General features: G+C 36.1%; 1 protein-coding gene across 1 annotated transcript in view; it reads right to left on the bottom strand.

Moving 5' to 3' along the window:
* Positions 1-3,899: 3,899 nt before the first annotated feature.
* DCAF17 (DDB1 and CUL4 associated factor 17) overlaps positions 3,900-13,988 on the bottom strand; it is a 35,712-nt gene continuing 25,623 nt past the window's right edge. Inside the window, exons 11-14 of the mRNA XM_082841634.1 lie at positions 11,639-11,729; positions 10,839-10,922; positions 8,501-8,656; positions 3,900-7,716 (exon numbers count right to left, since the gene is read on the bottom strand). Coding sequence (XP_082697760.1) covers positions 7,549-7,716; positions 8,501-8,656; positions 10,839-10,922; positions 11,639-11,729 — 499 coding nt within the window. The 3' untranslated portion in view covers positions 3,900-7,548. The remainder of the gene's footprint in view (positions 7,717-8,500; positions 8,657-10,838; positions 10,923-11,638; positions 11,730-13,988) is intronic.

Below are 13,988 nucleotides of genomic sequence, written 5' to 3'. Positions count from 1 at the left end.
GATTGCTGGATCATATGATAGTTCTATTTTTAGTTTTTAAGGAACCTCCATACTGTTTTCCGTAGTGGCTGCACCAATTTATATTCTCACCAACAGTGTAGGAGCTTTCACTTTTCTTCACACCCTCTCCAGCATTTATTACTTGTAGACTTTTTGATGATAGCCATTCTGACTGGTATGAGGTGTTACCTCATTGTGGTTTTGATTTGCATTTCTCTAAAATTAGCAATGTTGAGCATCTTCTCATGTGCCTATTGGCCATCTGGATGTCTTCTTTGGAGAAATGTCTACTTAGGTCTTTTGGCCTTTTTTTTTAATTGAATTGTATGAGCTGTTTATGTATTTTGGAAATTAACACCTTGTCAGTTGTATTGTTTGCAAATATTTTCTCCATTCTGTAGGCTGTCTTGTCATTTTATTGATGGTTTCCTTTGCTGTGTAAAAACTTTTAAGTTTGATTAGGTCCCATTTGTTTATTTTTGCTTTTATTTCTACTGCCTTGGGAGACTGATCTAAGAAAATATGGCTACGATTTATGTCCCAGAATGTTTTGCCTATGTTCTTTTCTAGGAATTTTATGGTGTCATGTCTTGTATTTAGGTCTTAAAACCATTTTATTTTTGTATATGGTGTGAGGGAGTTTTCTAATTTCACTGATTTATGTGTAGCTGTCCAGCTTTCCCAATACCACTTGCTAAAGAGACTGTTTTCTCTCCATTGTATATTCTTGCCTCCTTTGTTGTAGATTAATTGGCCATAGGTGTGTGAGTTTATTTCTGGGCTCTTATTCTGTTCCATTGACCCATGTGTCTGTTTCTGTGCCAATACCATGCTGTTTTGATTACTGTAGCTTTGTAGTATAGTCTGAAGTCTGGGAGAACTATGCCTCCAGTTTTGTTCTTTTTGCTCAGGATTGCTTTGGCAATTCTGGGTCTTCCTTGTTTCCACATAACTTTTACGATTATTGGTTCTATGTGAAACATGTCCTGGGTATTTTGATAGGGATCGCATTAAATCTGTAGAGTGCTTTGGGTAGTATGGCCATTTTAACAATATTAATTCTCCCAATCAAAGAGCATGGGATATCCTTCCATTTCTTTGAATCATCTTAAATTTCTTTTATCAATGTTTTATAGTTTTAGTGTATAGGTCTTTCACCTCCTTGGTTAAGTTTATTCCTAAGTATTTTTTTGATGTAATTTTAAACAGGATTTTTTTTTTAAACTTTCTCTTTCTGATATTTCATTGTTAGTACAAAGAAATGCAACAGATTTCTGTATATTAATCATGTATCCTGCTACCTTCCTGAATTCATTTATTAGTTCTACTAGTTTTTATGTGGAGTTTTTAGGGTTCTCTATATAGAGTATCACATCATGCAGATTAATTTTGTTTGGCCATTTTGGAAAAACAGTTTGGAAGCTTCTTAAAAAGTTAAGCATATACCTAAACCTATGACTCAGTCATTCCCTCCTTGGTATTTACCAAACAGAAATAACGTATATGTCTGTCCATAAAAATTTGTATGCAACTGTTCATAGTAGCTTTGGTTGTAGTAGCCAAAAAAGGAAAATAACCCAAATGTACATTAACAGGTAAATGTATTAACAAATTGTGATTATATACATATAATAGAGTGCTACTCATCAATAAAAAGAAATGAACTATTGATACATGCAACGCAGATGGATCTCAAAGTAACAAAACTGAGTGAAAGAAGCCAGAAAAAAAAGTACTTACTATGTGACTTCATGTATATAAAATTCTAGAAAATTCAAACTAATCTAAAGTGACAGTAACAGATTAGTGGTTGCCTTGGGAAGGGGGAGGGGAACAGAGAGGCAGGAGGGAGGGATTACAAAGGAGCAAGAGGAAACTTCTTGGGGTGATGGATGTATTCACTATCTTGATTGTGGCAATGGTTTCATGGATGCATACATGTCAAAACGATCAAATTGTATTATTTAAATATGCATAGTTTACTGTATGTACATTATACCTCACTAAATTTGTTAAGAAAACTAAAAATTTACACATGGCAAACAAACACATAATGTGCTTACTATCATTAGTTAATAAGGAAATATAAATTAAAACCACACAGAGATCTAATATAGTTACTGGGGAAAGCATAAAGGTTGTTTAATATGCTTTCCTATTAGCATCAAAAATTCACCTGATTTAGAAATAACATGAACTCATAATTATTATAGGAAAAGGTCATATTCTGTTTTATTACAATGTTTTGGTGCCATCCTGTCCAGCTCCAGCAGTCATGTGGAAACAGTCTGACATGTCCCTTTAGCAACCTAGGTTTTTCCTAGGTTGGTTTCCATTAAGGCAAAAGTAACTGGTGAGCAATGTATTCCATGTTTGAGAAAGAATAACTCAACCTGAGTTTTAGGTTACCTTAACTATTATCACAAAGAATACTTTCAGCCGTTCCTTGTAGGGGGTGGTGTTAAAAAAGATGAAGGGATAGATCTGACAAGAGGGCTACTCTAGGCACAAGTATTATAGAAACAATCTAAGTATCAACTGGAAATGATTACACACCCACCAAAAATACTAAGATAAAAACAACAAACACAAATGTTGGAGAAAATGTGGAGTAACGGTAAGTCCCCATTGTTGAAGGCACGTAAAATGGTACAATCCTTTGGAAGAAAGGTCTGGCAGTTTTTTATGAAACTAAACATACACCTACCTTAGGACCCAATGATTCCACCCTTAGATGTTTACTCAGGAGGAATAAAGACATGTGTTCATAAAAAAAATTGTATAAGAATGTTCATAGCAGCTTTATTTATAACAGCAAAAAAAAAAAAAAGAAAGAAAAGTGGAAACAGCCCATGTGTCCATCAACAGGAAAATGGAAAAAAACAAACTGACATATTCATACAAGAGAATATTCAGCAATAAAAAGGAATGAACCACTGATACAGGCAACATGAATTAATCTCAATAACATGCTGAGTGAAAGAGGCATTATGCTTTGCATGATTTCATTTATATGAAGTTTTAGAATAGAAAAATTTAATCTGTGAGGCAAAATAATCAGAACAGTAGTTGCATCTGAGAGTTGGGGTAGGGAATGACTGGGAAGGGGCATGAGGAAACTTTCTGGCATAATTGCAATGTTCTAAATTTTGAAAAGGGTTTGGGTTACACAGGTGTATGGATTTGGGAAAAATTAGCAAATTTATACTTAACATTTGTGCATTACACTGCATGTGAATGTACCTTAAAAATGAAAAAAATGAAACCATACTAAACCCTACTTAATGATATGCCTTTTGAAGTATTAGGAGGATATATACTGATGTCTGCAATTTATTTTGAAAAGCATCATAAAAATAACATGGATGGATAAGTAATAAAACATGTAGAATAAAATGTAGAATCCATGTGGTTGGTATTTGGGTATTTACTGTAAAATTCTCTCAATTCTGCTGTATGTTTGAAAATTTTTATAATAAAACGATTAGGAAAAGCCAGTTGGTCTTATCTTTCTATTATCTATCCTTGGCCTGAAATAAATTATTCTTTCTATAGGATAGAGACTCTATAGAAACACAGGGACCGGAAATTAGCCCTGCATAATCCCTGGGATTCTAAAAGGTAAGTCATACATGTAAACATTGTAAGAAAGGTAAGAAAACATATTAATTATTGAAAAGAAAATCAAGTTACATTAAGAGTAATTACTAATACTGGTGTTTATTATCACCACAAACAAGATCAGAGTACCATTTTTTTGTATCTTTTTAAAAACTGACTTTTTTCAGCCATTGCATGAAGAGCCATCTTTTTTTTTTTTTTTTTTTTTTTTTTTTTGCGGTACACGGGCCTCTCACTGCTGTGGCCTCTCCCACCGCGGAGCACAGGCTCTGGACGCGCAGGCTCAGCGGCCATGGCCCACGGGCCCAGCCACTCCGCAGCACGTGGGATCGTCCCGGACAGGGGCACAAACCCGTGTCCCCTGCACTGGCAGGCGGACTCTCAACCACTGCGCCACCAGGGAAGCCCAAGAGCCATCTTTTATGTCAAGTTATATACATGAATAGGCCAATTGTGTCTCATCCAAAATTTGTCCAAAATTCGGATATCTAATCATTTTTTAAAAAGACTTTTAAGCATTTTCGTATATACCCAATGTTATCATTGTTAATATGCTACATATGGGATAAAATAACATCCTTTGCCTTTTGAGAGCTTTAGAGGAAATCTGGCATAAGTTTGTGTCAAACAAATCTGAATGTGTTTCCCATCTCTGCACTTATTAGTTGTAGGCCCTTGGGCAAATTAACTTCTGTAAGCCTCACTTTCCTCATTTTACAAATGAGGAAGAAAAATGGTAGTTCATACCTCATACGATTATTTTGAATGTTAAGTGAGACAATTCATTTTACATGTATCACAGATAGATTGGCAGATAGAAAGCACTCAATAAATATGCTATCATTAAGAAAAAAGTGTGTACAAGAAACAAAACATTCAATTGATGGGAAAATGTGGAACAAAACCTTAGTTTATTTAAATAGAACAGTATCATCTCCTCACAAGGTAGTTCAAATAGCAACTACAATAGGATTTGTTTTGTTTTCTCTCTGAGTTGCGAGAAATGTTTTAGAAAGTCAAAGAACAATAATCTTGCTGCACTGATACTGTGAGAATTCAGACCCTTAGATCAAAGAGAGAAATGCAGAAATATACCTCTCATCAGCTTAATATCTGGACCATCTAAAAGAAGCTACCCTGTTTCACCCAATCTTGCATTAAACATTCAGAAATGTCACCCATATTGTTTTATGTCTGCCCCTAGCACCTGTTAAGTAGGCTGGCACATAGTTGAAGCCTCTAAAATAGTCAGATAGAGAGGAGGGTTAAGGAGGGGCAGGAGGATATTAACTACCACTTCCCTCTGCCCTCAGGAGAACAGCAGTCTCATGTCTGGCAGGCGGCGGAATGAGCAGCTGCTGCCACTGTAGGGAGCTGGGAAGCCAATAATTTTGGGGGAATCATGCTCTATTGTTTCCTGCTATGTCTGTTACCTGTGCATTTACCACATTCTTTGCTATCTTCTTTATCTTTTGGCACCCTTTTTATTAACCTTCTTGTTAACAATCATGCAGTCCACATTCCCACATGGTGTTACAACTGGCTGAAACTAAGCAGTAGCAGCTTAATTAACTAAGCAGTAGCAGCTTGTCCCTTTAGTTGGGGCATAGCTCTCCTATTTGTTACACTGTCCACAACTCCCTATTGTCTTTCACACTAGGTGCATTTCCTGCCTGGCCCATATGGCATGTGGATCCAGGTCTAGTTTGATTTGGGCAGCAGTGAGACAATAGGCGTTTCTTAGTGCTCAGTTCCTGTCTTGACTGGAAGTATTCCACCCAACCCTGCCCCCACCAAAAAAGCAGCCAAGAATCTCAGATAGTTCTCAGATGCCTTTCTGAACAGATGAGTTCCTTCATAAAAAGAAGGCAATGACTTAGAGAAAGGTAAACTCAACAAGCCTGCTTTTTAAAAAAAAATCTGACAGAATTGAAGTCTTAAGACATCCTTTTCTGAAACACTTTTGGAAATGGAGAGCAGGCTTTCTGCCTTTACATAGCACTGCATTTGCTTTGAAACCCACCATACTGGTTTCTTTTCTTTTCTCTGATATTTATCTATTTGCTCTTATCGAACCTGTTTCAAGGTATAAATTCACTGGGCAGGACTATTTAGATATAGCTCATGTCTAGTTGGAAGTCTGGGGCAATATCTAGCACATCATAACTATTCAGCTATTCATAACTGTGCTTTGTAATCACAATCATGTCTCCAAAATACTCTGACTTCAAATATTATATTAAATAGTACTATTAAATATGCATAAAACGAGAATGGATTTTTCAACTTGTAGATATAAAAGTATTAGAATTTAATATATGAAGATAGTTTTATCATCTTGCTCATGAGGTAATCAATCACTTTTACTTTCCCAAGTGGTTATTATACATAAGTGCAGATTCAGAAAGATTTATTTTTAGCCAACATATAAATATTTTCCCTTATTCTAAAATGTTAGCAATCTTCTTTTCTATTGCACAAAAGACAGTTTTAGGCTTTATTTTTTTTTAATTTATGGACTCTGCTACTAATTTCTAGACTTTTGGAATAGCTAAGGCCTTTCTCTCACCAGCCCTGTTGATCATAATTAGCCTGAAATTTATCTGCAAACTTCAAGGGCAGAACAGGGCAGAATTCACATTGTTCTTAACATGGCATAAGGCCAAAACTGAAGGAAAAACTGGAGGATTTTGATGTAAATCATCCAAGCTAATATCCCATATTTTAATTTTAAATTTGAATCAGCAATGATTTTTACTGCTGTCTCCTCCCCTTCTATTTTTACTAGTTATTCTTTTGAGCCTGAATCAGAGAAATGTGCTAAACATATGTATTGCAAGCAACTGGATTTTTCAAACAGGAAACACAAAGAAACATTTTCCTCCCTTTACTTGGGTTGCTTTTATTTAACATTCTGAAGAATGATTATCTGAGTTCAAGGATCATATTTTGATCAGTTCTAACAAAGAAGAAAAATTACTCATCTCACAGCTAAGATAGAGCCAAAACCTTTTTCTAGTTGCCAGTCAGTTTCCAAGCTAGTAAGAACTCCTGGGACTTTATCTACTCTTCTACAGGGAGCAGAGCTGGTACAACCCAGGATACCTTTATCTTATTGCCTAGGTATGAAAATATTGCCTAAGCAGAACTGGAAGACTCACCAAATAAATAGAAGAGTGAAATGAATACAACATTCTTAGATGTATTAACAGCTAAACAGCCTACATATGAGAAAAAAAATTTCACTTACATTTTGCTTGAAATCTTTTACATTAGCCTAATAGAAACACAAAAAACCAATGGGAACATCAAACCAAGAGAATAAAACCATGGAAGAAAAGATATTGGGGAACTACAGCCAATTCCTGATACTATATACAAACACAAAACATATATACATATACATTTTTTTTAAACTGTGATGACACATTTTTGGCTCAAAGTATTCTTTCATATTATAGATCTCATTTTCCATCCTTAAACAAAGTTTGGGTGAGAGGATACAGGATTTCTTGATTTCTTTCTGTATCTTTTGTATCTTTCTTTTTATCTCTCACCCTTAGTTTTACTAATCAAAATCCCAGGCCATCCTTTAACAACCATGTTAAACACCTACTCATCGATGACCCTCTCCCAATAATTAGAATTAACCTCTTTCTCTGCTCTTCAATGTTTTATATTTGCATCACCACCCACCTAAAAACTGCAAAATGTTAGACTTCTTGGGATGTCATTGTAAAAAATCTCTACATAAAATGAAGTACTCACCATCTTGTATGGCAAGAGTTTAAAAAAGAAGTCACAGTCATCTGAAGTCAACACAAGACCTTCTCTGGAAAATACTGGAGAATATGCTATGCAGATAATAAAAAGGAGGACTGGACATGGCTGCTGGGGTGTTTGGCTAGAAGTCTCAGAAGTTACATCTCAAAATTTAAAATTATTGCCATCTTTTTTACAACTTCTGTTTGTGGTTTCTTCTTCTTCCCCAGGGTCACATACCATCTGGTAAACATAGCAGCTGAAGACCCTGCTGGGTTTCTGTTCTATGTGTAGTACCAAGTCTCTGTCAAAGTAAACTTCGTGGCTATATGTCTGTAACGAAAACAAAGGCAAATGGAATCTCCTCTTCACATAATCATATTCACTGCTGAGTCATTAAAATGTCACAGCGTCTATGCTAGGAATGTTCAAATATATACTTGGAGGCAAAATAGCTGCCAGAAGTAGTTTATTTTTCATTATTTGTGGATATGCAGACGACTTATGAGAAAAGCATTACACAAAATGTTGAGAATAAAAGAACCCTGGACTTAGGAGTCTGAACACCCAGATTCTATTGCCAACATTGCCACTATTTCACTTGTGACCGTGGGCAAGTTGCTAAATCTTTCAGGTTCTCCATTGATAAAACAATGATTGGGTAAAGTAACATCTACTGTTCTTTATAACTTTTATATTCTATAATACTTAGAAGAGCAGACAAACGCTTCTAAGAGTGCTTGAAAACCCTACACGCTTAGATTTGTCTCTATTAAATAACTGTGGGGATTTGATACAGTATATTTTTATTTTTTAAAACATTACCAAACTTATAAAATAGGAGAAAACTAGACTATGGTAAGGAAATAGACAGCATGTCTCATGAAAAAAGCATAAAACTTTACCTTTAAAGCCATTGGTAAGGAGAAATTCTCATCCCTAGAGGAGAAAGTCTAAAGAAGTACTCATTTTGTCCTGCATGTAGGATGATAACCTCTTCCATGTGGTCACTGGTATAGGTGAACTTGGACTGACGTGAAAACAGTAACATCTGTTCCAATAAATGTCACCTATAAAGGAAACTCTTACAACTTTGTATTCCATGGACTCTACTCACCACATCCCATGACTCCACGAGTGGAATGCTTTTAAGTAAAGTTCCATATTCATTACAGTGGAAATCCAGGTGAGCTTTTCCTTCAGCATCTATTTGAGTAACAGCTACCACAGAAAGCAAATCTAACTCATCTTCATAGTCCACAATTTTGAAAGTCTTGGGGAATAGATAAGGCAAAAGAAAAGAGGGGCAAAATCCAGTTAGGATTATTTCTACGTTTGTGGCTTAACTACTATTTATAAAAATATGTAGAAAGAAAAATGAATGGGTGGGAGCATAGATAGAAATGTGTTTCCACTTATCTGCCTAGTAAAATATCAGTCTCAAGATTTTTAGGACTCAAGAAGTATCCTACAGATTTTGATGAACACAACCAAGTCTATGTAGATCTCAGCCAAAGTATAACTGAAATCCTCTATTATGACAGCAAGCCAGAGTGTCTCCAAATTTGAAAGAGGTATTCAACTGCTGACACTGATAGGTGTGTTCACTGGTTTCCAGATAGGACTAAATATATAAAACTCAGTTCTGAAACTTGAAGACTTCCCACTGTGCTCGGAAGGTTCTCATACCAGAAAAACACAAGTCATTAAAAGAAGAACTGATAGCCCATCATATACTATTTATGACCCTATTTGCCATCCTTTTTAAAAAAAACCCTTTCTTAGGGAATTCCCTGGTGTTCCAGTGGTTAGGACTACACGCTTTCCATCCCTGGTCGGGGAATTAAGATCCTGCAAGCAAAAATGGCTGCTTATACTTGAGGGAGAATATTAGGAACAGAAATCCAACCCACAGAACAGGACTGGGATAAGAGACGTTAGTTAGAAATGATTAATGATGGTAAAGACATTAAGAGAGAAAAATCTAACCCCAGAACTCTGTCTCAAGGACGAAAACCTGGGACTCCAACAGTCTCATGGGGAAGCAGATCTATGCTCACCCATCCAGGGATGGCACATCTTGACAGGCACAGCAAGTTTCTCTTAATCACCAAATACTAAACCTTCACTCACATTTGGTCAAACTGCTTTTTAACCCATTTACATTTTCTGCCTTTACCACCTATGACATAAAAATTTACGTAGATTTATTACCAGTGATTCCTTTTAATTTACTTTTTTGCCGTAATCTTACCTTGGGCAAACTTCAAAAGGTGACTTCTTGCCTGAGTGTCAGTAATTTTATAGATTTTAGTCACAACCCCTTTCAACTTTTCCTTTACAGGTGAAAAGTTTTTGTTTTCTAATCTCACAATGCAGAGTATCTTTCTCTTTGCTACTACCTTCTCCCTTCTTAAGTATTCTTGCCACTTTTTGGTAACTTTGGCATGTTTTTTTTTGGTTTTTTTTTTGAATACAGTTTTACCTACAGGGTAGGAAGCTTTCTGCTTTGTTCTCGATGGTTCAAAAGAATAAATATATATTTGGTTCAAAAGAATATATATTTTTTCTTTTTTGAGAGTAGTCACATACTGTGCCACCTCCAACCTATTTTAAAAGATTTTCAAAAACTATCCTTAAAAAAAAAAAAAAAAAAAAAACTATCCTTAGGGCTTCCCTGGTGGCGCAGTGGTTGAGAGTCCACCTGCCGATGCAGGGGACACGGGTTTGTGCCCCGGTCCAGGAAGATCCCACATGCTGCAGAGCGGCTAGGCCTGTGAGCCATAGCCACTGAGCCTGCACGTCCGGAGCCTGTGCTCCACAACGGGAGAAGCCACAACAGTGAGAAGCCCACGTATTGCCAAAAAAAAAAAAAAAAAAAACTATCCTTAGAGATCTACTCAATATTTCTACCTAGAAATGGTCATATGAACTATATAGTTACAGAGTCTAAAGGGATTCAGTATTTACGCAAAGGCTATATATTTGAAGTATGAACACTTTGAGTTGATTTCATAAGTAATTCCAGTGCCTTAGTGACTGGCAATGTCAAGTTGAGGCCAAAGGCTGAACTGATTTACCACACCCTTACACCCTCCTCCTCTGGCTCATGAACATTAACAAATACATCTATGGCTAGTAAGTGAAAAACAAGGTAAAAGCCATAGTCATCAAGATGTAACTCAATAATTTTCTATTAAGAGATTTCCCTAGGAAGTGTGCATATCAACAAAACAATAAGCTAATAATAGTGTTTTCAAATTATTTCGGTCCTATGAAATCTTCTGCAAACAAAATCTTAAGAATAATTCCAATATTAAAAGAGAGGAGACAGAGACACATCGGTTCAAATAGCACACACAATCCTACAGACTAAGGTTGCATGGAGCTCCCCAACCTCTACCCCAGGGCAAGTTCATACAAGCTTGGTTTATTATTTCTGGCTAAAGTAATACCTCTTGTTCTGGGTCATCATCCAGAAGGTTAAAGCTTTTTTTTACCACCCGTCCAGAAGCTGTAACAGTGGGTAAGTTTTCATTCTATCATATGGAGAGAAATAAAAATATATGACAAGTCCTATTACGTAGTCAATGGCAAAACTGTATTAACGAATTTGTTAACTAACCAACCGTTCTCTAACATCCACAATTCTTTCCTCAACTGAGAAAATTCTGAACCAGATTTTGGATCCTCCAATTAATAAAAATACTTTATTAAAGTTTTTAATGGGTAAAATACCAAACTAGAAATACAAAGGTTACAGATTTGTTACTTCACCTGCCCTTCTGATTTTTGCCTTAGTATAGTACAGCAAATAAAGAGTCGATCTGCTTTTGGAAATTTCCCTCTGCATGATTTTCTTCAGGCTCTTAATTTATATGCTAAAGACAAAGAACCATTTGGAGTCAAAGAATAGTGTGTAATTTTTTAAAGTTTATATCTAACCTTTCTTACCCTAAGTGTGCACAATTAATTAAACCCAAAGGTTGATAATTCATCAATAAAAACTTAAGGAGAAACCCAGAAAGGAAACAGAAATAAGCAAAAGATAAAGTCAATATAATCAGCTCTCTTCAAATCTCATAGATATTATACATGGGGCTAAGACTAGCTACCCATGTAGACAAAATGAACAGACTTTTATAGAACTGTGCTTTTCTTTTCTGCCACACTAAAAGAGAAATACATTTGCATATTATATTCTTATATAGAAAGACAGTGATATACAAAGGATTTTAAAGTACTCCTGACTTACTTTGTTCTTCTCCCTGTTGGCCAAAATGACAAAATCTTCAGAGATCTGATGCTGGGCACTATTATTTTCTACTTCACTTAGCTTTAAAACTCTGAAAAGGTAAAAAGGATTCTAAGAACCTAAGATCTTAACACGCCATCAAAATGTCAAAGTTGAACTAGTGAAAAGAAACTTAACAAATGAAAATTATGGTAACAACACTGAGTTAGTTCTCTTCTCCTCCTGATTAGTCCAAAATATTAATGTCTGATAACTTAAGTGTCCATAAATTTCTTCAAATTTAGAGATTCTGTTAAACAGAAAAACAGGATATGTGACAACAGGTGCTACTGAAGTAGGTAATGCAGCAGCTTGCTGAGGCTTACACTATCTTCCAAACTGGCTTAATGAAAGTTACTCTAAAGAACCTCCTCTCTACCATCCTGCAGCAGGTCTTCAACATTTCAACTTTAACAATGGCATTATAGTAGATATTTACATTTTTATTTCTGAAGATAGAATGAGGTATCAATGAACAACACTCAGAGTTAAATATAATATAGACTGGATTGGCAACTAAGTTCTAAACCGAGAGTTTTCATAGTAGAGTAGTATTTTAAAACTGCAAATGACTTAATTCTTTTCTTTTTTCTTAAGGTTATATTTAAAGATTTGAGTTTTCTGAGTGCAAATGACCTCACGGATCGAGTTTATTAAGCAAGTGAAAGTAAAAGAATATTCTCACCACCTACACAAATCTGTTCACAGCATTAACAAGCATCAAAAGCACAATGTCCTCAAAGCTTAAAGTCTCAAATGCAGGCAAAGAGAACAGCAGGGAGAAGCAGCCACTGTGGCCAGAGAGAGCTGGAGGCCTTAGAGTTTGCCAGAGACAAAGAAATCAGATTACATTTTAAATTCCTTAATTAGTTATCTTAATTAGTGCCAATATTTAAGAGTGCCTATCTTCTAAAACCTAGCAAAAGGGCACACACTCTTTGTGGACCTTATTTTCTTAAACTCAAACTAATATAAAAGATGTGTGGTAACAAACATTAAGAGTAAGGTTTATTGGGTTTCCCTGGTGGTGCAGTGGTTGAGAGTCTGCCTGACGATGCAGGGGACACGGGTTCATGCCCCGATCCGGGAGGATCCTACATGCCGCGGAGTGGCTGGGCCCGTGAGCCATGGTCGCTGAGCCTGCGCGTCCGGAGCCTGTGCTCCGCAACGGGAGAGGCCCGCGTACCGCAAAAAAAAAAAAAAAAAGAGTAAGGTTTATTAAAGCTGACCATACTTTTTATGACTTTTTATAAAAGTTCATAATCTTTTTTCATTAAGTCCCTTCATCCTCCTTATAACTGATTCAGAGTAGACGAATTATCATGAAGCATACAAAATAAAGAATGCAGACACTACTCCTCTTATTCAACAAATACTTACTGAGCACCTACTCTGTATTAAGACCTATGCTCAGTGCCAGGGTTACAGGTGTCAACAAGATAGACTCTTTCCCTATCATGGAGCTCATGATTCCCAACCTAGATATTCAAACAGATAATCATACAAATAATTAATTTAAATTGCTGTAGGTGCTACAGAAGATTATATAGTGGGTAGAGTGAAAATATGATGGGGCAGCTAATCTAATGAAGGGTGCCAGGGAAGCACTCTTTGAAAAAGGGACATTTAAGGGGGCATAAAATATGAATAGAAATTAGGCAAAACAGGTAGGGGAAACAGACTTCAAATAGAGGGAACAGGTCCTTAGCTTTGTGAAAAGACAGCATGACTGAAGTAAACTGAGTGGGAAGAATCTTTTAGACCAGCTAAGTATGTTGGTCTTTATCTTAAGCGCAATAGGAGGTCATAAAAAGGTTAAAACAGAATTCACTTGGTTAGGTTTTTGTGTTTGTTAATGTTTCTAAAAATCACTCTAGCTGCTGAGAAATAAACAGACTTAAAGAGTAAAAAGTAGATCCTTGGGAGTCCTGTAAGAAGGCAAATATTATAGTCTAGGCTAGTGATGACAATGATCTGACCAAGGTGGTGACAGTGGCCAAGGGCAGAAAGAGGCAGATTTAAGAAATGTTTAGTAGCAAAATAAACTGGATTGATGGGATATATGGTGCGTGTGTGTGTGTGTGTGTGTGTGTGTGTGTGTGTGAGAGAGAGAGAGAGAGAGAGAGAAAATGCAAGTGAGTGTTTAAGTACAAGTATACTGATGAAAGACAAGAAGGTAAGAAAGTATCAAGAATGATTCCAGACTTATGACATAAACTTAGATGAGAGGTTTGTGCTAAGAGAAATTTTGGAGTTTTGGTGTATACAGGATCTTTAAAGCCAAGGGAATAAACAGGAGAATCAAGCAGAA

Source organism: Leucopleurus acutus (assembly GCF_964270905.1).
Source record: "Leucopleurus acutus genome assembly, chromosome: 6".
In the NCBI taxonomy this organism is placed as follows: Eukaryota; Metazoa; Chordata; class Mammalia; order Artiodactyla; family Delphinidae; genus Leucopleurus; species Leucopleurus acutus.
The sequence above is the reverse complement of the archived record's forward strand: the minus strand, read 5'-3'. Positions and strand labels throughout refer to the sequence as shown.